The 26,327-nt window shown below is 52.5% G+C and overlaps 1 protein-coding gene across 1 annotated transcript in view; it reads right to left on the bottom strand.

The window, feature by feature from the left end:
* LOC311330117 (eukaryotic translation initiation factor 4 gamma 1-like) overlaps window positions 1-26,327 on the bottom strand; it is a 58,237-nt gene that overhangs the window by 5,064 nt on the left and 26,846 nt on the right. Inside the window, 16 exon segments of the mRNA XM_084462103.1 lie at window positions 198-533; window positions 1,805-1,909; window positions 2,566-2,799; window positions 3,119-3,265; window positions 3,797-4,213; window positions 4,509-4,544; window positions 4,547-4,660; window positions 5,808-5,941; window positions 7,995-8,205; window positions 8,495-8,583; window positions 9,075-10,082; window positions 10,780-10,864; window positions 11,171-11,284; window positions 18,515-18,642; window positions 24,118-24,217; window positions 25,047-25,238. Of these exon segments, the coding sequence (XP_084318229.1) occupies window positions 198-533; window positions 1,805-1,909; window positions 2,566-2,799; window positions 3,119-3,265; window positions 3,797-4,213; window positions 4,509-4,544; window positions 4,547-4,660; window positions 5,808-5,941; window positions 7,995-8,205; window positions 8,495-8,583; window positions 9,075-10,082; window positions 10,780-10,864; window positions 11,171-11,284; window positions 18,515-18,642; window positions 24,118-24,217; window positions 25,047-25,238 (3,450 nt within the window).

The raw sequence follows: 26,327 nt of genomic DNA, 5'->3' as shown, positions 1-26,327 counted from the left end.
GCTCACAGCGGGGGGCCGGAGATGAGGGGTGAGGACGCTGGAATGAGGAAGCCGAGTGCAGCGGCTCAGTCTAGTTGCTGGAGGAACACTAAGGTCTGTCAGGCTCGACTGCGACGACGGGTACAGTGTCCGTCTCTACGGGATCTACGGGTGCACTTCCCGCGTGCGGGGGCGGGGCGTGCGGGGGCGGGGCGCACCTTGGTGATCTTGCTGATGCGGGAGGTGTCGATTGGCCGGTTCTTGGTGGAGATGGGCACCGTGTTCCAGCCCTCGTCCTGGGGCTGGTTCTCCCGACCCCTGGGGGTGTGCGGGCCCCCACGGCCCCCTGGGCCGCCTCCTCCTCCTCCTCCTCCTCCTCCTCCTCCTCCTCCTCCTCCTCCTCCTCCGCCTCCTCCTCCCCCTCGGACATCCTTCTTGGAGAGGAACTGCTGGTGGACCTTGATCTGCTCCCTGTGCTCTTCCAGCTCCGCCTCCTTGTGGATCTGGTCGATGGTCTTGGGGCCCAGGTCACCCCTCCGCGGGACCCAGGTGTTCTAGAAGGAAGGAGGGAGGAGGAGGGAGGAGGAGGGAGGAGGAGGGAGGGAGGGGGGGAGACGGCACACTTATTCAACGTTCCTTTTGTTCACATGTCACATGTCATGTATGGTGTAGTCACAGTGAAACGTTGCTGCCGGCGTCAAGATTACAGCGCTTACGAGGTGTGGGTTAGTCTGCGCCCTGATCTGGATGAGATAGTGTATTTACGTCAAAGGAAAAGAAAAGGATATTGATACTGGGTGGGGGGGGGGGGGGGGGGGAGAGAAAGAGAGAGAGTGATAAAGAGAGAGAGAGAGAGAGAGTGAGTGAGTGACAGGGCGAGCGAAAGAGAGCGAAAGACGGCCTCGTCTTCGCTTGGCTCCTTTCAACGGCTCGTCCCAGAGAGAGGAAACGGAGACCAGTGTTCTCCTGGTGACCGGCGGGCGAGCGGTGTGTGGGCGGTGTGCGGTGAGACGGCCGGCGAGCTGAGAGGCAGCTGACCCGGCGTTACCCAACGCCCCGCGGCCGCAGCTAGCGTAGCCTCGTCTCCCCCAGCACGACGCCAGGACAGCGGGACATCTGGGGGCGCCGCCGCCGGCCCGTAGCGTACGAGCCGACCGCGCGGTCGTGTTCCCCAGGAGGGGTCGTTTTGGGCGATTGAAAGGGATAAAGTGCAGCGGTCCTGTACTGATCTGTTCCGCTACACGACGTTACGCCATGCAGGGAAACAAACACCCATTTAAAAAAAAAGATAAAACCTCACTAAACAAACAACACGGAACAAGTCAGATCTCCATCCTTGTGTGCCTACACCCTAGAGAAGGTATATAATGAATTATTACAACCAATTGCACTCTGGGAGTGTCCAGTTGTGGCCAATTTTTGGGGTTGTGTCAACTCTCTGCTGTCTGAGCTGAAAGATTCAGTGTGTCCAGTCCATGTCTGTGTTTGCCCAGTGACGACTGATCTTTAACTAAGGGTTGCTCAACGGAAAATGTTGTTTGCTGGTTTACCGCTGATGGGGGTGTGTCAGCCGTCATTGGGCAGAATTAAACATGTTCAGACTCTTAACCATGTGAGTGTGTGTGTGTGTGTGTGTATGTGCGTGTGAGAGTGTGTGTGTGTGTGCGTGTGAGTGTGTGTGCATGTGCGTGTGTGAGTGTGTGTGTGTGCGCGTGTGTGTGAGTGTGTGTGTGAGTGTGAGAGTGTGTGAGTGTGCGTGCGCGTGTGTGTGTGTGAGTGTGTGTGTGAGAGTGTGTGTGCCCGTGTGTGTGCGTGTGTGTGTTACCCGTCTCAGGTCCAGCACGTCCTGCAGCATGAAGCGGATCCTGGACGAGGTCTTCCTCTCCTTGATGATCTTCTCCATCTGGTTGAAGTACTGGTCCATACGAGGCTGGGGAGAGGCACAGGTTATAGTGTGTGTGTGTGTGTGTGTGTGTGTGTGTGTGATACTGAAGACAGACAGAGGCACAGGTTATAGTGTGTGTGTGTGTGTGTGTGTGTGATACTGAAGACAGACAGAGGCAGAGGTTATAGTGTGTGTGTGTGTGTGTGTGTGTGTGTGTGTGTGTGTGTGTGTGTGTGTGAGTGTGATTCTGTAGACAGAGGCAGAGGTTATAGTGTGTGTGTGTGTGTGTGTGTGTGTGTGTGTGTGTGTGTGTGTGTGTGTGTGTGTGTGTTTGAGAGAGATACTGTAGACAGACAGAGGCAAAGGTTAGTGTGCGTGTGTGTGTGTGTGTGTGTGTGTGATACTGTAGACAGACAGAGGCAGAGGTTATAGAGAGTGAGTGAGTGAGTGAGTGAGAGAGAGAGAGAGAGAGAGAGAGAGAGAGAGAGAGTGAGTGAGTGAGTGAGTGAGTGAGTGAGTGAGTGAGTGAGTGAGTGAGTGAGAGTGAGTGAGTGAGTGAGTGAGAGAGAGAGAGAGAGAGTGAGTGAGAGAGTGAGTGTGATACTGAAGAGAGGTTTGCGTTTGAGCTCCACAGAAAAAGAGTGGTAGTCCATAAAAGGCAAGTATGATTACAGAACAGTGTGTGTGTGTTCCTCCCTCACCTTGGCCTTCTCGAAGTCCAGGTCCTTGCCGATGGTGGACAGCAGCCTGCAGAGGCACTCCACCGACTCCTCGTCATGGTTCTTCAGCAGCTTGACCACGCAGTCGTGCATGATGGCCTCCGTCAGCATCTTCAGCTTGAACAGCTCGCCGATGAACTTGATGTTTCCCAGTGAGCGCCGGCGCGCCTGGTCCTTGGCCACCTCCAGCTCCTCCTTCAGCCGCTGCTTCTCCTCCTACTGGCGGGAAGCGAGGGTAGCACGGGGGGGGTTGGGGGCGGGGGGTGGATAAGAGGTGGGAGTAGCGCAGGGGGAGAGGGGGAGGATTGAGCAGAAGGTTAGCCGGGAGCACGTCAAGATCTTATTCCTTCACCTTTTCGTTTCCTTCGATCAAAGCCTCAATCAAATCATGCAAACGTTCTCGTTTGCGTCCGTAACAAATCGGACGAGCGGTACCCCAAAGTAACGACCCCCCCCGCCCCGAAAGTTCCGCTCGGCTAACCTCCCCCTAAGCCCCTCGTCTGCGGACTCGGAGGCGCTAGGGGCGGTGTCATACCGAGGCGGCGGCGTCCAGCTCCTTCTGCTTCTTCTCGAAGATCTCATCGTCGTCCTGGTCCTTCTCAAACTCCTTCTGGCAGCGGTTGAGCAGCAGCTTGCGGAAATTCACAGTGACTCCCGGCTTGTCTGTGGTGGGGACTTTGAGCTGTGGGCGTGGGGGGAGGTGTTTAGTCATTATGGTAAATGAACTGCACTTAATAGCGCTTTTATCCACAGCACTTTACAACGAAGGCCTCTCATTCTCCTATTCACACACATTCACGCACCAATGGCGGCAGCTGGCATGCAAGGTGCTAGTCTGCTCGTTGGGAGCAATTCAGGGTTCAGTGTCTCGCTCGAGGATACTTTGACATGTCGTCAGCAGGAGCCGGGATTCGAACCGCTGACCCAACGATCTTTGGACGATCCGCTCTACCTCCTGCCCCTGTACTGAATGAGAGATTCTATATCTCTATATTCGTAGTCACACTTAGCACCACGTTAAGCTCTTAGACGCTTGTTTAGAAAGGACATGTGCTCATGAGTTCTGAGTAGTACACTTGACTACATACGTTAAACGCACTTATTGTTAAATCGCTTTGGATAAAAGCGTCTGCTAAGTAACAAACACCTCTGTACACACACGTACACACGTACACACGTACACACACACACACACACACACACACACACTCACCCCCATAAGGCAGCGGCACATGTTGGCGTAGGCCACGGAGAAGTTGGGCTCGGAGATGGCCTTCTCGAAGATGAGGTCGATGACGCCCTTGAGCCGCTCCTCCGTGTCGATGGTCATCTCCTGCACCTGTTTCATCAGCTGCTGGAACATCTGCGGCGTCAGCTTGTTAAGGACGCTGCGCACGCGCTTGAACAGCTCCTGGGTCTTCAGCTGCTCCGGGTCGCTGTCCTCGTCCTGGGCCGGGCCCTGGGCGGAACCCCCACCGCGCCCGCCGCCGGCCGCCGCCTTCTTGACGCCGGGCTTCCAGGCCTTCTCGGCCTTGTTGAGCTGCACGTCGTCGCCCACGGTGGAGATGATCTTGCGCAGCTCCTTCCTCTGGCCCTGCTGGGAACGCCGCGGCCCGCCCAAGCCTGCCGGCTGGGAGGACGGGGGGGGGGGGAGATGGAGGAGGGGAGGGAGAGAGAGATGGAGGGGGGGGAGGGAGAGCGAGATGGAGGGGGGGGAGGGAGAGAGAGATGGAGGAGGGGGGGGGGGAGAGAGAGATGGAGGGGTGGGAGGGAGAGAGAGATGGAGGGGGGGGGGGAGATGGGGGGGGATAAAAGATTCCAGTCAACATCAACATCCTCCCATTTCCTTCCTGTTACCGACACCAAGAACACAACTGTTTGCGGTGGTGATTGACAGACAGTCTCCTCCTCCTTTAACAGCTCACCGGTCCCCTTCCTCCTCCTCCTCCTCCTCCTCCTCCTCTCCTCCCATGCCAGGCCGGCCCAGGTTCCCCATGAAGGACGGCGTAAAGTCGGGGCCGCAGTTCATCCCCTGGAGACGGCTGGGGTCCAGCTGACGGAGGGGCGTCTTGTTAACCTGGGAAGATGGTCGACAGTAAATGGACTGCACTTATATAGCGCTTTTATCCAAAGCGCTTTACAATGGCCTCTCATTCACACACACACACACACACACACACACACACACACACACCACACACACCAATGACCTCTCATTCAGACACACACACACACACACACACACACACACCAATGGTGGCAGCTGCCGTGCGAGTTGCCCGCCTGCTCATTGGGAGCAATTCGGGGTGTCTCGCCCCGAGGACATTTCGACATGTCGGCAGGAGGATCCGGGATTCGAACCGCCGACCCTGCGATCGGACGGCGATCGGACGACCCGCTCTACCTGCTGAGCTACAGCCGTCCCAGAGACAATTTGTGGATTGTGAAGGTGTCCAACCGCCTTCTGTTCTGTCCATAACACACTAAAATCATGGTGGATTAATGCATGATTTTTTTCATTAGTGGAAATGTAGAAACGTGGGAGTTTTCCATAGATTTAAACCCCATTTATAAACTCAAACCTTGTATTGTCATGTATTGCCTTGGAGGGGAGGTGGAGATGCAGAACAGACAACCTGTCCCCAGCCTGCGTGTGACTGCTAGCTTCCCTGGATTATCATCCCATTATACTCCTAACTCCTCCGCTTGTTCTCATCTACTGAATATGGGATTATTTGAGACAACAGTCTGAGTTTTCATTGTTTCCCAGAGTGTGTTTTTTCCCAGCCTTAGTTGCCACGGTAGCGGACTGGGAAAGGGGACGATATGCGACTGCTCGACCCCCCAAAAAAATCTGTCAATTTAACAGTCGACTAATGAGCTAAACAGGGCCAGCCCTACTGTTCCATTCTCCCAAAAAAGACGTGCAAGTCCCTTTCTCAGTGTTCCTACCGGTTCGTTCATTGGAAAATGGCAATGGGCAGAGGGGGGTACCTTGTCTAGAACCACGTCGCTGATGTGAGGTACCTTGTCTAGAACCAAGTCGCTGATGTGGGGTACCTTGTCTAGAACCACATCGCTGATGTGGGGTACCTTGTCTAGAACCACGTCCCTGATGTGGGGTACCTTGTCTAGAACCACGTCGCTGATGTGGGGTACCTTGTCTAGAACCACGTCGCTGATGTGGGTACCTTGTCTAGAACCACGTCGCTGATGTGGGGTACCTTGTCTAGAACCACGTCGCTGATGTGCGGCAGGCCCTCAGGCTTGTGCATGCTGGCGCCGCGGAACTGGAACCCCAGCAGGAACTCCCGGTCGTAACGCTTCTTCTCCTCCGGGTCGATGGGCTTCCATTGGTCTGGGGGAGAGAGAGAGAGAGAGAGAGAGAGACAGACAGAGAGGGACAAAAAGAGAGAGAGAGAGGGAGAGACAGAAAGAGAGAGTGAGAAAGACAGAAAGAGAGAGAGAGAGGGAGAGACAGAAAGAGAGAGTGAGAAAGACAGAAAGAGAGAGAGAGAGAGACAGAAAGAGAGAGAGAGACAGAAAGACAGAGAAAGGGAGAGACCGAAAGAGAGAGATTTAGAAAGACAGAGAGAGAGACAGAAAGAGAGAGTGAGAGGGGGAGAGACAGAAAGAGAGAGGGAGAGAGAGACAGAAAGAGAGAGAGAGAGAGAGAGAGAGAGAGAGAGAGAGGGAGAGACAGAAAGAGAGAGGGAGAGAGACAGAAAGAGCGAGAGAGAGAGAGGGAGAGACAGAAAGAGAGCGAGACAGAAAGAGAGAGAAAGGGAGAGACCAAAAGAGAGAGAGAGAGAGACAGAAAGAGAGATAAGAGGGCCATCAAGCTTTACTATGCGGTGGTGAATATCAAACATAGCTAGATAATAGGGTCACGTTCACATTCCAAATCATCTATACTATATACCCACTGGTCCAAACCATCTATACTATATACCCACTGGTCCAAACCATCTATACTATATACCCACTGGTCCAAATCATCTATACTATATACCCACTGGTCCAAATCATCTATACTATATACCCACTGGTCCAAATCATCTATACTATATACCCACTGGTCCAAATCATCTATACTATATAACGACTGGTCCAAATCATCTATACTATATATCCACTGGTCCAAATCATCTATACTATATACCCACTGGTCCAAATCATCTATACTATATACCCACTGGTCCAAATCATCTATACTATATACCCACTGGTCCAAATCATCTATACTATATACCCACTGGTCCAAATCATCTATACTATATACCCACTGGTCCAAATCATCTATACTATATACCCACTGGTCCAAATCATCTATACTATATACCCACTGGTCCAAATCATCTATACTATATAACGACTGGTCCAAATCATCTATACTATATATCCACTGGTCCAAATCATCTATACTATATACCCACTGGTCCAAATCATCTATACTATATACCCACTGGTCCAAATCATCTATACTATATACCCACTGGTCCAAATCATCTATACTATATACCCACTGGTCCAAATCATCTATACTATATACCCACTGGTCCAAATAATCTATACTATATACCCACTGGTCCAAATCATCTATACTATATACCCACTGGTCCAAATCATCTATACTATATACCCACTGGTCCAAATCATCTATACTATATAACGACTGGTCCAAATCATCTATACTATATACCGACTGGTCCAAATCATCTATACTATATATCCACTGGTCCAAATCATCTATACTATATACCCACTGGTCCAAATCATCTATACTATATACCTACTGGTCCAAATCATCTATACTATATAACGACTGGTCCAAATCATCTATACTATATACCGACTGGTCCAAATCATCTATACTATATATCCACTGGTCCAAATCATCTATACTATATACCCACTGGTCCAAATCATCTATACTATATATCCACTGGTCCAAATCATCTATACTATATATCCACTGGTCCAAATCATCTATACTATATACCCACTGGTCCAAATCATCTATATATACCCGCTGGTAGAGAAAGCTGGGGGAGAATATAAGCTCAGATGTGTGTTCTGTTATGAGTCCTCAGGTTATATAGTAAAGGGAAACGAAGGGGATGCAATCAATGATTTGGTATCAAATTAATGAATTGAATCTGATTACTGAATATTATCAGAAGCTATAGTCACATTGCTCCATACGAGCGCAGCTGCATTCTGTGGAAAACGAACACGATTACCACATGACATTTCCAGAGAAGTGAAACTTTAGTGTGGAAACTCAAATATGGGTAAAAGTCTTTCCAGGATAAGGGGGAGGGAGATAAGGATTTGCTTAGCTAGGGCACGCACGCACGCACGCACGCACGCACACGTTGACGGGTCAAGGTCTAGGTTCAGGGACCCACCCTCTTTGTAGTGGTACTTCTGGTCTCCGGACTTGGGGGTGTCGGGTTCGATGTTCTCCGCGTCCAGCTTGTCCTCTCTCTCCTCCCACGTCTCGTCCGCCTCCTCCTGGGGAGGGGGGCGGGCGGCGGGGGCGGGGGCCTTGGGCTCCTCTGCGCCAGGGGCGGGGGCAGGGGTGGGCGGGGCCTCAGGGGGGCTCTCTACCACCTGCTCCTGGGGGGAGGGAGGGAGGGAGGGAGGGAGGGAGGGAGAGGAGAGAGAGAGGGAGCGAGGGAGTGAGAGGAGAGAGAGAGGGGGAGGGAGGGAGGGAGGGAGGGAGGGAGGGAGAGGAAGGAGAGGGTTAGTAGGAACAAGTCCCTCTCATGCTCTTTACTAGCTGCTCTTTCTACATTTGTAAATTGATGGGGTATAAAAAAACGACACCTTCTCTCACACACACTCGCATGCACACAAAACACACACACACACACACACGCGTGCACACGCGCACACACGCACACACCTCAGTGAAGGCATCCAGGAGGTCGCCCACGGCCTCCTTCTTGTTCAGCTCCTTCATCTTCCTCTTCTTCTTTGGCACGGACACAGCAGCTGTGACGAGACAAACGCACCGCCGGTCAGCCATCCGGCAACGCCCACGGCCACGCCCGAGCCACACCCTAGAAGCGCTCGCTCTCTCTCTGCGTGCAGGGGGGCTACACGGATCAACATCTCAACCAATTCCGTGGGCGTGAGCTAGCGGAGAGGTGCCTCGGCAGAGAGACGCACACAGCGTGTTGAGCAGGACACCGGATCGCTCCTGATGAGGGGTGTTGTGCGAATGGGTGTGAATGGGTGAATACGAGGCCATTGAAAAGCGCTTTGGATAAAAGCGCTATTTAAGTGCAGTCCATTTACTGAGTCAGACAGACAGAACGTGAGACAGACAGAACGTGAGTCAGACAGACAGAACGTGAGACAGACAGACAGAACGTGAGACAGGCAGACAGAACGTGAGACAGACAGACAGAACGTGAGACAGACAGACAGAACGTGAGTCAGACAGACGGAACGTGAGACAGACAGACAGAACAGACACCGACCTTGCATAGAAGTCTCCTCAGTCGGGGCGAGGGTCTGGGCTGGAGGCGTGTCCTCCCCTTCCTCCTCCGCGGGGGGAGGGGCCACCTCAGCGGTGGCGGTCGTCTCAACCGGGATGAGCGTCTCAGCCACGGCAACGGGCTCCGCCGTGGCGGGGGCTGCCGTCGCCTCGGCGACAGGGGCAGGGGTGGCGGCGACGACAATAGGCGTCGCGGTGACTGTAATTGGCGTCGCGGTGACGGTAATAGGCGTCGCCGTGACGACGGTGACAGGGGGGGTCCGGGCCTTTGGGGGTGGCCGGGGCGCCCCCACCTCCTCGGGCTCGGCGATGGGACTGGCGTCGCGCTCCGACAGCACCCGGCACGGCAGCTCGGGGTCGCGGGGGCGGGGCAGTGGCAGGCCGTTGGGGAGGCGGAGCTCCTCTGGCTGGGCGATGGGCGACTCCGGGGGCTCCTCCAGGTGGGCGGCGGAGGGCACGGTGACGGACAGCGCCGCCGGCTCCGCCCTCTCGGGCTCGGCGGCCACGCCGTTGGCGCCGTTTGGGGCGCCGGAGGGCGCGGCCACTGGTGCGGGCTCGGCCGACGACATCGGTTCCTGCTCGGCCTCCGTCGCCTCCTCTGTCACTTCCTCCTCCTTCTCCTCCGTCACCTCCTCCTCCTCCTCGTCTTTCTCCTCCTCTCGCTCCTCCTGGTCCGTGGCGGCCTGCCCCGGGGCTTTGGGCCGGGGGGCGGGGAGGGGCGCGGGGTAGGCGGGCACCGTGGGGTCCGGGGCGGCAGGGGAAGCGTCCCGGGGGGGCGGAGCCTCCATTACGTCACAGACGGGTCTGCTGGGAGACGGGGAGGGCGCGGGCGAGGGGGCGGTAGTGCTGGGGGGGGCGTCGCCCAGGGGGAGGGAGGGGGAGGGCGCGTTAGTGTCCGTGTTGAGGGGAGGGGTGGTGAGCCTGGGGGTGGTTGTGTGGGCGAGTTCGGGGGTCTTTGACGGGGGAGGGGGAGAAGGCTTCCCACTGTCATCTGAAGTGAGGGGGAGAGATCAGGAGAAAAAGGCTCGACTAACCATCTAAAATTCAACACACATTAGAAGGGCCAACGTGTAGACTGCCAGACTTCAATACAAACCCAACTGAGCTGAACACCACCCAACCAATCAATCAATCAATCAATCAATCAATCAGTCACAGAGTCTCTTGATGGTAACCTATCACGAGACAGTGTCAATCCTTCGATCCCTCTTTCAGACAAATCCAAAAACGGTCGAATGCTGGGAGGTCAACCAACCAACCAATCAATCAATCAATCAATCAATCAATCAATCAAAGCTATATTTGTATAGCGTATTTCATATCCAGAGGCAACACAATGCGCTTTACAGAGAACAAGGGAGGTGAGCATACGTCCCACCCCTACATATTCCAGAGAGAAGGAAAAAAACTGTTTCACCCAGGGGCCAGAAAAGTGAGCTTTAAAAATTATTCCCTGACCTCTCTCAACAAGGCGATCGAGCAAGCTCCTGGAAAATGTTTGTCCAACGGCTAAGAACATTTATAGAGCAATAAATTACATTAAATGACATTTTCAGAACAAAAAGGGCTAAAAACATCATAGAAGAGACATGGCCAACACTGGTGTATGTCTCTGTGTGTGTGAGTGTGAGTGCAGGCCAGGTGTCTCCTCAGCTGGTCTGACCAGGGGACCTGTCCGGTTTCCTCACCTGGTCTGACCACCACTGGAGCAGGTGTCCCGTTCTCACCGTTGGCCTGGGTCACCTCCGTATCCTCTGCTCCTGATATGGCCGACTAGCAGAGACACACACACACACACACACACACACACACACACACACACACACATACACATAACTCAACAAAACTGTGTAGCAACTGTGCAACCTTTCAACTAGCCAACGAGACAGGATTATTGCCCTGGAGTTTTTCTCGACAACATGCAGTGAGCAGACATAATTCCCTGCCCCGGCTTTGAGAGCTTGGGGTTATTAATGACCAGTATAATAACACAAAATGGCTGCCTACACAGAGACAGTTTGGGACGCAGTCAGCGTGAATGTGGTAGAGGTGATGGTGATGGGCTCGGGGGTCGCTCACCTGGGCGGGGTCGTCGCTCACCTGTGGGGGGGTGGGGGTGGAGCCACTGTGGCTCCCTGACATAATCTCCTCAGTGATGTCTCGGCCGCCCTGGTTAGGGTCTCGTATTCTGATCTGGAGGAGGGGGGGCAGAGGAGAGAGAGAGAGAGAGAGAGAGAGTCAGTCAGAGCTTAGACAGGCGGAGAGAGTCAGAGCTTAGAGAGAAAAGAGAGAGAACTAGGAGAGCGCAACAAGAGCATGTGAGAAAAACATGTTGCTCACCCTGGCTACCTTCCCACTCTGAAGCAGGAGAGAGAGCGAGAGAGAGGAGAGAGAAGGAGAGAGAGGAGAGAGAGAAGGAGAGAGAGAGAGCGAGAGCAAGAGATCTTAAGGGGGAGGAGAATGGTGAAGAGAAGTCACAACTGACTGCTTCCTATGACGCCAAGGACCAGCCAAAAAGCCCTTGTGTCTGACTAGGCAGGGGCCTAGCAGGTACTAGACCAGAGCCTAGCAGGTACTAGACCAGAGCCTAGCTTTGGCTGGTACTAGGCCAGAGCCTAGCAGGTACTAGACCAGAGCCTAGCAGGTACTAGGCCAGAGCCTAGCAGGTACTAGGCCAGAGCCTAGCAGGTACTAGACCAGAGCCTAGCAGGTACTAGACCAGAGCCTAGCAGGTACTAGGCCAGAGCCTAGCAGGTACGAGGCCAGAGCCTAGCAGGTACTAGGCCAGAGCCTAGCAGGTACTAGACCAGAGCCTAGCAGGTACTAGGCCAGAGCCTAGCAGGTACTAGACCAGAGCCTAGCAGGCCAGCACTAGAACGCCCTCTACACAGCTCTCAGTCTTACTGACACAAGACACACTAGTCCTAACAAGCTATGCAGCTCCAAACATGCTATGCAAATCTGCTACACGGGTTAAACTGTCTAGCTTGCGACCCCCTGAAGCTCGATACACAAGTCGGACGGTAAGTGAGTAGCATTGTGTCTTTAAACGTCCTCGAGCAGTGATTCGAAAACAGACAAGAAAATAATCGTAAGTATCATCTCACTACAACTGTATAAGGTATCTGTAGGTACATTTTCATGGTTAGTAATTATCGTTTTAAGTGACACAAGTCATGTCAGACATGCACGTGTCTCCTGATGTTCGTCCATTCAAGTGGACGTCCAAAAAACGGCTGAATTTGACCGCTTCCATCCACCATGGTCATGAACCGAGCAGCCAAGCAGCTAGCAAACACTTACCAGATTAACCAGGTACATTTTTAAACCAAAATATAGATATTTTCTGGATATAGATGAACAGGAAGTGTTGTAGGCTGTCCAGCTTAATAGGGTCCTGTTTTTAGCCTTCTCGCTTCATGAAAAGTCTGGTTGTTCAAAATAACATTTTGTTACTGATGTCAAACATATACTGGACTTTTCTAATTCATTTTACTGAAAAATACGTCTATCTATAGAATTGAAAATCCGATCCATCTAAGGGGGGGGAGTTCTAGTTCAGCAACTTAGCAAGTCGAGACTGAGGACAAACCTATCCAACTTTTCAGGCGAGCTACCAAGCACATTTAGGAAGGCTGTGGAAAACGTGTCCAGTGCATAAAATCCCTGGTCAGACCCAGAAACAAACAGATGGCTTTCCTGTTTTTGCAACCGAAAAACTTTACAGAGCAGTTTCCACAATCACTTCAAACGATCAGAAAAAAGGATTACTCACTTATAAGGAGTGCCCCTGCTTGACAAGCGCATGGTTCCTATCACAAACTTTCTCTCGCACGCACAGACGCACACACGCGCGCGTGCACACACACACACACACACGTCTTCTTCCTCCCCTCTCCCTCACACGTACACACTCTGCCCAGAGCCGTCAGCAACTGGTCTAAGCCGGAACGCTCTCTTTTTCTCTCTCTCTCTCTCTCTCGTGGCGAGAGGCGTTTACCTGGCAGCGTCGGCCCCCACCGCTCTGCTCCAGAGACCCTAGCGGGCCTGTCTCATCCTGGGGCTGGAGTTTGAGCCTCTGGCCCGCGGGGCCCCTCCCTGCCAGGGCCGGTTTCGCGAGTGCGGCTGGGTTGCTTCGGGCGCTGGAACACGCAATGCTGCTCCCCCCCCACCCACCTCCGCTCTACTCACAAGGCTAGGCTAGAGAAGCTTTTGGAACAGGGCTGGGCCGGGCTAGGCTTTGCTCCCAGCTCGCTCGCTCTCTGCTCACAGCTCGGCAATCGTACAGAGAGAGAGAGAGAGAGAGAGAGAGAGAGAGAGAGAGAGAGAGAGGGAGGAGGGGGGGGGACCAGAGCGACTGGCCTTGTGAAGCTGCAGCGATGGAATGCAGTTCCCCCGCCCACCCAGGCTACAGACAGTCAAAGGGGGCCAAAGAGGGGGGGGGGAGAGAGAGAGAGAGAGAGAGAGAGCTGAGCGGAGAGAGTGGAGGGATTCCGGGAAAGAAAAAAAAACCTTCAAACTTTATCAAATGAGCACCAGTTAGTGAAAAGACTCCCCCTTTCTCTGATTCCTCCACTCTTTTGTCTCTCTCTCTCTCTCTCTCTCTCTCTCTCTCTCGGCCGCTGTTCTGTCATTCTGTGCACAGAGCAAAAGAGGGGAGGGGAAAATACTGGCACCGTCTTCCTGAGAAGGGAGGAGGTAGAATGCCACAGCGGCAGCAGCACAGAGAGAGAGAGAGAGAAGAGAGAGAGGTCAGCCCTTTCAGCTTCCGGCTCATGAGCTGGGAGGGGAGGGGTGGCGGAGTCAGACCGGTAGCCACGTGGAGCTGAACTATGTGCTGACATGTCCTTCAGAGATAGAGAGAGAGAGAGAGAGAGAGAGAGAGAGAGAGAGAGAGAGACAGAGTGTTGCTATTAAGTGAAAACGGAGATAAAACTAGAACGGAGATAAAACGGTGGGAGATAAAAAGGCGCGGTTCTGAGACGGTTTCAGAGCGGTATGGCTGAACAGACAGGGCTTTGCTCCGCTCTGCTACTCTGCCAGCACACAGGCAGATGGAGGAGAAACATGGCTCTCACTTTCACACACCCACACACCGGCTGAACATGCACACGCTCGCACCATTCTGCTTCTTTCTTTCTCTCTCTCTCTCTCTCTCTCGCTCTCTCCCACGCACGTACGCATGAGCGCGCACGCACGCGCACACACACACACAAATGCGTTCCCTTTCTCTCAGAGCGTCTCTCTCTCTCTCACACACACACACACAGCTGGAAGAGTCACAACTCACCAACTGCTCTTCTTCCTCCGTGCGCCTGTCTAGTACCATCCTCGTCCTCCTCGGCGGTGGGAGAGACAGATGTCCGCGTGCCGCTGGTGTACGGAGCTCCTCACGCGCCACAGCCTCTGGGTTCTGACCGACCCTGAGCGAGCAGCACGCCGCGTGGGACGGCCAAAGTCCGCCCACCCCCTCCCTCCCCCGTCTCCCCGGCAACGGCGTGCCACGCTGATAAAGACGGCCGCGTTCATCAGAGAGAGAGAGAAGACGCTCTGCTGACCGGCTCACACCGTTCCCACAGAGAACTCACATAGTTCCCACAGAGAACTCGCATGGTTCCCACAGAGAACTCACATGGTTCCCACAGAGAACTCACATGGTTACCATAGAGAACTCACATGGTTCCCACAGAGAACTCACACCGTTCCCACAGAGAACTCACATGGTTCCCACAGAGAACTCACACCGTTCCCACAGAGAACTCACATGGTTCCCACAGAGAACTCACACGGTTCCCACAGAGAACTCACATGGTTCCCACAGAGAACTCACACGGTTCCCACAGAGAACTCACACCGTTCCCACAGAGAACTCACATGGTTCCCACAGAGAACTCACATGGTTCCCACAGAGAACTCACATGGTTCCCACAGAGAACTCACACCGTTCCCACAGAGAACTCACATGGTTCCCACAGAGAACTCACATGGTTACCATAGAGAACTCACATGGTTCCCACAGAGAACTCACACCGTTCCCACAGAGAACTCACATGGTTCCCACAGACAACTCACATCGGCCCGGTGTCCATTATGGACCACACGGTCACTGAAGGTCAGAAGCTACTCTGGCCGTATCCATCCGTCTGGACTATAGTCCAGCACTCGGGGCAGGACTAGGTCTGCCTAGGCCACGATAGACAGCGCAGACTACAGCCGAGATGTGAAAGGGACCGTTTGAGATTCAAGATCACCACAAAACTCGTCTCCCCACGGAGCTACATCTCCTTACTGACGCTTAGAGACTCCTCCACCGAGAGAGACGGACGTTTAGAGACTCCTCCACCGAGAGAGACGAGAGACGGACGTTTAGAGACTCCTCCACCGAGAGAGACGGACGTTTAGAGACTCCTCCGCCGAGAGAGACGGACGTTTAGAGACTCCTCCGCCGAGAGAGACGGACGTTTAGAGACTCCTCCGCCGAGAGAGACGGACGTTTAGAGACTCCTCCACCGAGAGAGACGAACGTTTAGAGACTCCTCCGCCGAGAGAGACGGACGTTTAGAGACTCCTCCACCGAGAGAGACGGACGTTTAGAGACTCCTCCGCCGAGAGAGACGGACGTTTAGAGACTCCTCCGCCGAGAGAGACGGACGTTTAGAGACTCCTCCACCGAGAGAGACGGACGTTTAGAGACTCCTCCACCGAGAGAGACGGACGTTTAGAGACTCCTCCGCCGAGAGAGACGGACGTTTAGAGACTCCTCCACCGAGAGAGACGGACGTTTAGAGACTCCTCCGACGTTTACGCAGACTGAGCTCATCTTGGATCAGTGAGCCGTGGCCCCGATGAGGAAGACTGAACTAGACCAGGCCTAGCGTTCATATAGACTGAACTAGACCAGGCCTAGCGTTCATATAGACTGAACTAGACCAGGCCTAGAGTTCATATAGACTGAACTAGACCAGGCCTAGCGTTCATATAGACTGAACTAGACCAGGCCTAGCGTTCATATAGACTGAACTAGACCAGGCCTAGCGTTCACATAGACTGAACTAGACCAGGCCTATCGTTCATATAGACTGAACTAGACCAGGCCTAGCGTTCATATAGACTTTACTAGACCAGGCCTAGCGTTCACATAGACTGAACTAGACCAGGCCTAGCGTTCATATAGACTTTACTAGATCAGGCCTAGCGTTCATATAGACTGAACTAGACCAGGCCTAGCGTTCATATAGACTGAACTAGACCAGGCCTAGCGTTCATATAGACTGAACTAGATCAGGCCTAGCGTTCATATAGAGTGAGCGAGAGAGAGAGAGAGAGACAAGGGCTTCTCGTGAATCTCAGACAAGCACACACTACAAGATTTGAAAATAATGGCTGATCACACACTACGGGATATTATCGAGCCCGAGGGAGCAACGAGCCACTGCCTCGTTTGTAAAGTAGTGATGTAATAATCTAAATATCAGACATGTTTGTTTTTATCTGGGCCGGTGGGTCTGTGAGCACGGCGATGTGTCTGTGAGCCGATCGGGAGGGATAAGATTGGATTTGTAAACCCCTCACATTACAAGATAATCTGGGCCAAACATCGGTACCAACCAACGGTCCAGACCAGATTTTTCCTCCGATTGTCGGGAGGGGTGAATTGGGGATAAATCATCCCAAAAATCCTCTAGTGCCTGGCATAAAAGTGCCTGCGCACGGCCTGTAAATGAAAATCTTACTTGGTTTAGTTTAGATTTCAAAGAACACGCTGAGTGGTAGGTCAAGCTGGTTTTAAACGAAGACAATAGTTTTATTCTGTTACGATTCTGCAGAGTCGGACTCTAGCACAGGAAGTGAATCCGGGCTGAGTGAGTTCACTTGAGGACGAGGTAGATAGGTTATACAGAGAAAAAGGAAGTGACATAGTTTCAGGATGAAGAGGACAGGGAAGTGATGTCACACAGGAAGAATTTGTAGTTTTAACAGACTGATCTATGAGAACGAACTACAAAGTTAGAACAGCAGTCAAGTAGGAAAACAAAACACTTTGGTGAGACTTGAATTTCATTCACAGGCCCTAACCAACGCCAGCCAACCAATACCAGCCAACACCCAACATTCTACAGCTGGCAGCTGTTGTTAGAATCAGAATCAGTTTATTGCCATGCAGTTTTCAACGTACTAGGAATTAGCTTTTGGTCGTGATGCATAACATGGAGACAGCATTGGACAGGGCGAGACAGGACAGTGCCAAGGGCGAGTACAAAATGCTAGTGGAAAAAAAAAAGGATAAGCTAAGAAAAATAACAATATCCAAAAAGTAGTGCAGTAGAATGTGGGAAGTTTATGTTCACCAACAAAAAAAATCCCCATCCAACCAGCACCAACAGTCACCAACAAACACGGCACGCCAACCCGACGTCGGTGTGGGTTGGTGTAGGCCGGGGGCAGTGTACCGGCGCCTCTACGGCTCCGAGTTACCGCACAGCTCCGCCACAACCGCCGGCATCAACCGCCAACCACCGGGAGTCGAGGGAACCGACACGCCGATGACTCCACCGTAGCCAGTGCGTCACGTTCGGCGGTGGCGAAGTTAAGAGGACGGCCCGGCCTCGTTTCTCTAAACGGCGGCCGGCGGTCGATGCTGGCGGCTGAAGTGGAGCCGTGCAGTCGGGGGGAGACTGAGCTCAGATATCTATGTCACCTTCAGCCCCCAGATCTATTTCAGACGGTGAACTTCACAAGGCCAGGAGACTCTAGAATCATCCGGAGACGGATTGCGACACAGCCGGTATTCTGAGGTTTATCATACACACCAAGGTGTGGCATGTCTCCAGATTGCCATGGGAACAGCAGGTCAAATTACTTTGGGAACAGCAGGTCACATACATGTTTTGCATGCGTGTAGTCAAGGAGGAAAAGGGACAGTCTGCTCAACATGAAACCCAGGACTACACTGAGGACTAAACTGGAAAAGACGTTGTGTCACCCCCCTTTTTAAAACCAGACAGAAGCATACCTTCTACATCCTGGAACATATTGAAGAGAACAGCAATAAAAATGCTTCAAAGAGCGTTTCAAAGAGCAACATTTTTACCGAACAGCAAATAAACCGCGAGTCTTAACTTGCACCTTGAAGCAGGTCTGAAATCCATGAGGAACAGGAGTTTTTAACAACAACGGGGCCTCATTCACCAATATCTTCCTCTGGTTTTTAATATTTATTCTTGAGAAAGGACAAAAACTTGAGAAAAGTCTGTCAGATTCACAAACGCGTTCTTAAAGCGCAGTATTGTTCGCACCCCTGTTCTTATAACGCTGTGTAGAATCAACCTGCGCGCAACACTAGAGAACTCCCATGATTCATCGGGGGTACAGGAGAGTGCCCCCCGCTCTGCTGTGGCCCCGCGGGGGCGGGTCGGACCCTACCTGCTTGCGCTCTCTCTTGGACTGCATCTGCTGCGGCGGCTGCTGTGGCTGGGGGGCGGGGCTCATGATGACGGGCGCCGGCGCGACGGCGGGGGAGTACTGGGGCTGTGCCGGGTAGTACGCCCCTGCTGAGGAGGACAGGAAGAGGGCCGTCAATACACACACACACACACACACACACACACACACACACACAATACACCCCCTCCCAGAGGAACACACACACACACACACACAATACACCCCTCTCCCAGAGGAACACACACACACACACACACAATACAGCCCTCTCCCAGAGGAACACACACACACAATACACCCCTCTCCCAGAGGAACACACACACACACACACAATACCCCCCTCTCCCAGAGGAACACACACACACACACAATACACCCCTCTCCCAGAGGAACACACACACACATACACACACACACATAATACACCCCTCTCCCAGAGGAACACACACACACACATAATACACCCTTCTCCCAGAGAAAACACACACGCACAATATACCCCTCTCCCAGAGTAACACACACACACACACACACACACACACAATACACCCCTCTCCCAGAGAAAGCACACACACACACAATACACCCCACTCCCAGAGTAAAACACACAGACACACACATATACACACACAATACACCCCTTTCCCAGAGTAACACACACACACACACACACACACACACAATACACCCCTCTCCCAGAGAACACACACACACACAATACACCCCACTCCCAGAGTAAAACACACACACACACACACATACACACACAATACACCCCTTTCCCAGAGTAAAACACACACACACACACACACACACACACACACAATACACCCCTCTCCCAGAGTAAAACACACACACACAATACATCCCTCTGCACGCACGTGCACACACACACACACACACACACACGCACACACACTAAGTAGTGGCAGAAAGCTACTGTATGTGAAGCCAAGTCTATGTTCAATGTCACTTTTGTCATTTCAAACCCTCAGTTAAGATTGAAAACATTTGTTTATTGTAAGTGTAATCTGGGATCAGAACAGATGTAGTTTATGCAACAGGGCTTTTTATGAGATTCAAACAGCCTCAGTCTGTTCAAATGTGCCCCGCATCATCAAAACAGGATCACCAGCGCTGTCCAAAAGAGGGGAGGGCTATAAAAACGTTTCCCACCACCTTGGCATTCCCACATCCCTAATCACAACATGGAGAAGGCGACCATGACACAGCACTCACCCCCCTCCCGTGCTGTTCAGCATAACAGACCCCCCCCCCCCCTTCGCCCAGCCACAGGGCTCATCAGTCTCCACACACCGGCGCATTCTCTTCCCTCTCAGACCCCACATCTAATGCCAGACTCACACTACAGGATATTTAAAATCCTAACCGATTTCCAAATTGGGTTTCATCACGCACATAAGCAGAATCTTGACAGATGTTCTTCTCTCGAATCTCAAGCAAGCACACTACAAGATTTGAAAATGGCGGCTCATCACACACTACAGGATATTCAATCGTGCCCAAGGGAGCAACAAACCACTCATCTCGATGTCTTGCTTAAAGTGTAAAGTAGTGACGTGATAATCTTAAATGTCAAACGTGTTTGATATTATAGGGGCCTCCCCGATGGGTCTGCGAGCCGATAGGGAGGTTAAAGATTGGGTTTACAGACCCAATCTTTAACCTCCCTATCGGCTCGCAGACCCACACATTACAAGATCATCTAGGTCTGTAAACCCCTCACATTACAAGATCATCTGGGCCCAACATCGGTACCGACCAACGGTCCGGACCAGATTTCTCCTCCGATTGTCACGAGGGGTGAATCGGGAATAAATCGGCCCCAAAAACCCTGAAGCGGGAGCATAAGGCCCCATCTTCAGAAAAACATCTGCATCAAAGATAATCTCCAGCCCCCCAGAAAGAAGAAAGAGAGAAAAAAAACACTCCCATAGAAGTAGGTCTGTCTCTCTGTGTTGGTAGCTCAATCTCTCCCTCTCCCTCTACCGTACATTCCACCCTAGCTCCCATTACTGAGTCTGCATTGTTGACCAAGGAGAGCACAGACTAAATATAGTCAAAGACCCACATAGACTGGTGAGAGAGAAGGAAGGAGAGGGAGGAGAGGGGGGCAACAGGCACCAAAAAAGAGAAAGCAAAAGGGAACGGGGACTTTCTTGGAGAGTGTCCCGCTCCTGTAAATAAGAGCTTAAGATATGAGTCAGGGAGAGAGGGAGGGAGGGTAAAAGAGGAGTTGAGAGAGGGAAAGAGAGAGGGAGAGAGAGAGAGAGAGAGAGAGAGAGAGAGAGGGAGGGGAGTTAAAAGGTGAAACATACACCGTCCAGACGAAACATACCTCCCTGGGAGGTCCGCTGTGAAGCACGGTTCCCCATCTTAAAACACGTCCTGACTGTGAGAGAGAGAGAGAGAGAGAGAGAGAGAGAGAGAGCGCACAGGAGGGAGGTGGACAAGAAGGAGGGGGTATGGGGTCCCCACCCCCCTTCTGACTCCCTCCTCCTCCTGACCACAGGTGCCCTCAAAGCTACTCACTTACCCTCTCCTCTTCTTTCCCCCCCTCCGTCTCCCCCTCTCCTTCTCTGCCTCTACCACCTCTCCTCACTTCCTCCCACCTCCCTCTGTTCTCAGGTAGCTGGCTGACAGCCGCAGCAGAGTGGAGGGGCTGGCTAGGAGGACATGCGGTCTGCTGAGGATCCCTTTCGATTGGGAAATTGGCGATCTGATCTGGGCGACCAGCTAGGTCACAGCCCGTGACAAGGGAGTGGGATGGGTCAGTAAATCACTCAGCCAGGGGGTAAAAATAACCCAACCCCTGCGCAGTATCCTATCACCAATAGAGAACAGAGGGGGTGGGGAACTTTTTCTAGTTTTCACCTGACTAACATGGAGAAGCTGAGGGCTGCTGCTGATAGCGCCCCATAAAGAACTGGAGGGTTCAGTGCTTCCCCATGAGAACCCGTATGATCGTATGGCAGGCGGGGCTTCAAATAACTACCTCAATGATTGCTCAAGCTGTTATTGCATTATTCAATGTTTATAGTGTTCCATTTATATATTATATTTGATTATTTATTTCTTATATTATATTAATTATATTATACATTATATATTGTATAATTTATTTATTATATTATTATTATTATTATTATTTTTAAATGCCAAACATAGCAGACTTTTAGATCGCTAACATTTTAGCATAAATCAATGGGGTTTAACATTGCGAAAATTAGCATCACGGCTAGCGGACATTTTCTGACTGGGAGTGAGAGATGAAATAAAACTCTTTTCAGTTATGAGACCGTGGCAGGACATACTGGGGAACGCTGTAGCTATACAAGTAATATAACCTCAGTTTCAGTCTGTCTTATTATGTTAGTGACTATGTTATTGTTGTCGTCAAGACCACCTAAACCAAGACCGAGTCATGACCGAGACCAGAGCGTATCGAGACTGAGTCAAGAGTACCAAGGCAGGGCGAGACTGAGTCAAGACCAGGACCAGACCAGTGAGTTCCACACTGCATGACACACTTACCATAAAGCGTGTAACATGCAAACCATACACACTCCTCAAATTGATGACAGGAGTGTGTATGTGTGTTTGACGCTCTAAATTTCCTAAAGTATTTCTTCAGGTTAAATGCAATATTACTCATGCCACTTTTCAACTGTGGTGTTGTGAAATTAATGCCAAAATTGCAGGCTAGTTTGCGCACACTGAAGGAGTCAAATTGGAGTCAAATATTAATTCTATAGTTCGCGTGTGTGTTGTGTGTGTCTATCAGTATGCCAGATTTCTCTCCGGCAAGAACATCCAGTACCAGTGCTGCATCATGTTACTCTGTGTGTGTGTGTGTGTGTGTGTGTGTGTGTGCCACTGAAGCGGGTCACATGACCGGTTGAAGAGCAGGGTTGCGTGTCAGTCTGAGCTCATCACATGTGAATCATGGAAGAACTATTGAGAGACATAAATATAAATATATATACAGAACATTCCAACTGAAATGACACAGAGAGTCTACATCTAGTACATAAAACATGTAAGAACGAAGCCCCAGACTGATGGCCCACAGGGGGCAGAGAGAACAGTGAAGTGCAGACTCTGTTTTTTTCTCTGTTTCTTCCCGTTGCTCTGAAGTCTTAAACAGAGGGTTGGAGTCTGGAGGAGGCCCAGAAACATTCCATGTCCCCAAATCAACTTAGCCCTGCTGGACCGAAACGCGCTGGGCTAAGACAAGGACTTCAGTCTGCGACCGGACTTACAAGTACACACTGACGACTGAGCCGGGGTGTGTGAGCGCGCGCGCATGTTAAGAAAGAGACATGTTTGACAGCGCCGGTGCTTGAGAAATGAAAGTGTGTGCTTGAGTGTGTGTGTGCGCGCCACGTGTGAGAGAGTTACTGTTTGTGCGTCATTGCATTAAGGGAGCAGCGCAAGACCCGTCATGTTGTGCGCACGCGTGAAAAATCCAGAGTGTGCAAATAAGGACCAAGGAAATGTGATATGTTGTCAGTGAGAGAGCGTCTGTGTGTGTGTGTGTGTGTGTGTGTGTGTGTGTGTGCGCGTGTGCCCCATTTCTCTTCAGCTAGCTAATTCCATTACACTGGCACCACGAGATGACAGGGAAAAAATGACAAAAATGTGCTTGCTCTTCCAAACCCTACAGCTCAGGGGTAGTAATGATCTCTGGCCCTCAAACCTCGGGTCTAAAGTGACGTCAGGCACACGCACACGCACGCACACACACACAAATACACGCTAAAATGCACCCACACCAACCACATCCCCCAAAAAAGCTTTAGTATAAACAAGTGACTGGTAAGTTGTAATAAATAACTCCAAAATACATTCTCTGCATAGTAATCGCTGACATATTTAGCCTGTGAGCATTCTAACGGTGATCTGCCATGATCTGCCATGGACTGACTAAGCCAGCACATAGCGCACAGGCTTGGGAGTGCGGGTCAAGGGGTTGTTTTCAGAGCACAACACGTCCAGTCCTGCACTGGCGTACAGACACCACTAGGGGGTGGTAAAACACAACCGATTCCAGAGAGCTCAGCCGGACTAGAGGTTAGGGCAGACATTAAACAAGGCTTACTTGTCACTATCAAGCCGGTTTGGGATTGTTGTCATTCATTGTTGGGGTGTGTGTGTGTGTGTGTGTGTGTGTGTGTGTGTGTGTGTGTGTGTGAGTGTGTAAATGGTAAATGGACTGCACGTATATAGCGCTTTTATCCAAAGTTCTTTACAATGAAGGCCTCTCATTCACACACATACACACACCAATGGCGGCAGCTGCCAGGCAAGGTGCTAGCCTGCTCATTGGTTCAATGTCTTGCCCAGGGACACTTCGACACGTCGTCAGGCGGACCCGGGATTCAAACCGCTGACCCTACGATCGTTGGATGACCTGCTCTACAACAGCCACTCATGTTTGTGTGTGTGTCTCCATTCATGTGAGCGAGACAGTGTGTGTGTGTGCGCGTGTGCGTGCGTGCGCGTGTGTGTGTGCGCGTGTGCATGTGTGGTCAGACGAGGCCCCAGACAGAGCCTCTTACCATAGGTACCGTATTCAGCCGGGCTGGTGGCGGGGTAGTAGCCTGGCGTGCCTGCTGGGACCGGGTATTGCTGGGGGGGCGTCACGTACGTCGACTGGTACTGCAGGTGAATGGGGGGTCAGAGAGAAAGATGAATAGGGAGACAAGGTAGTAAAAGATAGTGAAACACTAGAACACTAGAATTCATCTTGGCTCTCCATCGGGGGGCGGACAGTAACGCTGTCTGCACTTCACGTGGTTACAGGGTCCCGACCTGCCAGCCCCCCCCCCCCCCCCCGCCTGGCCCCCCGCCCCTTCCTGTGGCGCCGTCTCCGTCTGCCCGGGGAGCTGGAGCGAGCGTGGGGTGAGGAGGTCTCAGCCCCGCCCCCTGACCTCGCCTGGGACACCACAGGAGCCGTTTCTCAGGCCTTTAAACGCAGGCGCTGGATGGAACTCGTGTGTGTGTGTATGTCTGTCTATCTGTGTGTGTGTGTGTGTGTCTGTCTGTCTGTGGGTATGTCTGTGTGTGTGTCTGTGTGTATGTGTGTGTGTGTATCTGTGTGTGTGTATTTGTGTATATGTGTGTGTGTTGTCATGAAATTTTTAGAGACAACTGGCCTCAACCCTTTCAGATTTCTGCCTTTTGTTCTTAAAGCCTATTGGTTCACAGTCCCCTACCTTTTGCCATTCCAAACACCCCTGTCCTCCACCTTTTGTAATGATAAATAATGCTGTGGTTTTATCATCACAACAGGAAGGCATCCCCAGGGGGGACACACCTCAGACTTCCTGCTTGGCCTAGGGTGACCTTCCATTGGTCCATTGTCCCCACCTGAAACCTATTTAACAACGCGTGAGCTCCTCGGCGTCTGGTGATGAAACGCCAATGCGGTGCGGAGAAAATGGGTGAACACCGACGCCTCTCGACGGCCCCGTGGACGCGCCCCTACCTGTCCGGGGATAAAGTAGGCAGGGCCCTGCGGCGAGCTGGCGAACGGGATCTGTTGCTGAGGGATCATCATCATCTGGGAGGCGGCGGCCTGGTAGACGTGCGTGGGGGCCACCGGCTGGGGCGTGCTGCTGGGGGGGGGGACCCCCCGGGGGGCGCTGGGGGGCAGGCTGGGCCGGGAGGCATAGTACGGCTGGAGAGAGAGAGAGAGAGAGAGAGAGGGGGAGAGAGAGAGGGGGAGAGAGAGAGGGGGGGGGGAGAGAGAGAGAGAGAGAGGGGGGGGGGGGAGAGGGGAGAGGGGGAGAGAGAGAGAGAAAGAGAGAGAGAGAGGGAGGGAAAGAGGGGGAGAGAGAGAGGGAGGGAAAGAGGGGGAGAGAGAGAGAGAGAGGGAAAGAGGGGGAGAGAGAGAGAGGGAGGGAGGGAGAGAGGGAGAGAGGGAGAGAGGGAGAGACAGAGGAGGGGTGAGAGAAAGGGGGGAGAGAGAGGAGGGGTGAGAGAAAGGGGGGAGAGAGAGGAGGGGTGAGAGAAAGGGGGAGAGAGAGGAGGGGTGAGAGAAATGGGGGAGAGAGAGGAGAGGTGAGAGAAAGGGGTGAGAGAAAGGGGGGAGAGAGAGGAGGGGTGAGAGAAAGGGGGGAGAGAGAGGAGGGGTGAGAGAAAGGGGGGAGAGAGAGGAGAGGTGAGAGAAAGGGGGGAGAGAGAGAGAGGAGGGGTGAGAGAAAGGGGGGAGAGAGAGAGGAGGGGTGAGAGAAAGGGGGGAGAGAGAGAGAGGAGGGGTGAGAGAAAGGGGGGAGAGAGAGAGAGGAGGGGTGAGAGAAAGGGGGGAGAGAGGGAGAGAGAGAGAGGAGGGAGAGGAGAGAGAGAGGAGGGAGAGAGAGAGAGAGAGGAGGGAGAGGAGAGAGAGGAGGGAGAGGGAGGGAGAGAGAGAGGAGGGAGAGGGAGGGAGAGAGAGAGGAGGGAGAGAGAGAGGAGAGAGAGGAGGGAGAGGGAGGGAGAGAGAGAGGAGGGAGAGAGAGAGGAGGGGTGAGAGAGAGAGGAGGGAGAGGGAGGGAGAGAGAGAGGAGGGGTGAGAGAGAGGAGGGAGAGGGAGAGATGAGAGGGAGGGAGAGAGAGAGGAGGGGTGAGAGAGAGAGGAGGGGTGAGAGAGAGAGGAGAGGGAGAGAGAGGGAGAGAGAGAGAGAGAGAGAGATGGAAAGAGAGAGACAGAGGTATATGGGGAGGTTATCGACAGGATGATAGTAGATGAGGGAGAAAGAAAGGATGGGAAAAAGGAAGGGATGGAGAG

This window comes from Borostomias antarcticus (assembly GCF_949987555.1).
Source record: "Borostomias antarcticus genome assembly, chromosome: 1".
Lineage (NCBI taxonomy): Eukaryota > Metazoa > Chordata > Actinopteri > Stomiiformes > Stomiidae > Borostomias > Borostomias antarcticus.
The sequence above is the reverse complement of the archived record's forward strand: the minus strand, read 5'-3'. Positions and strand labels throughout refer to the sequence as shown.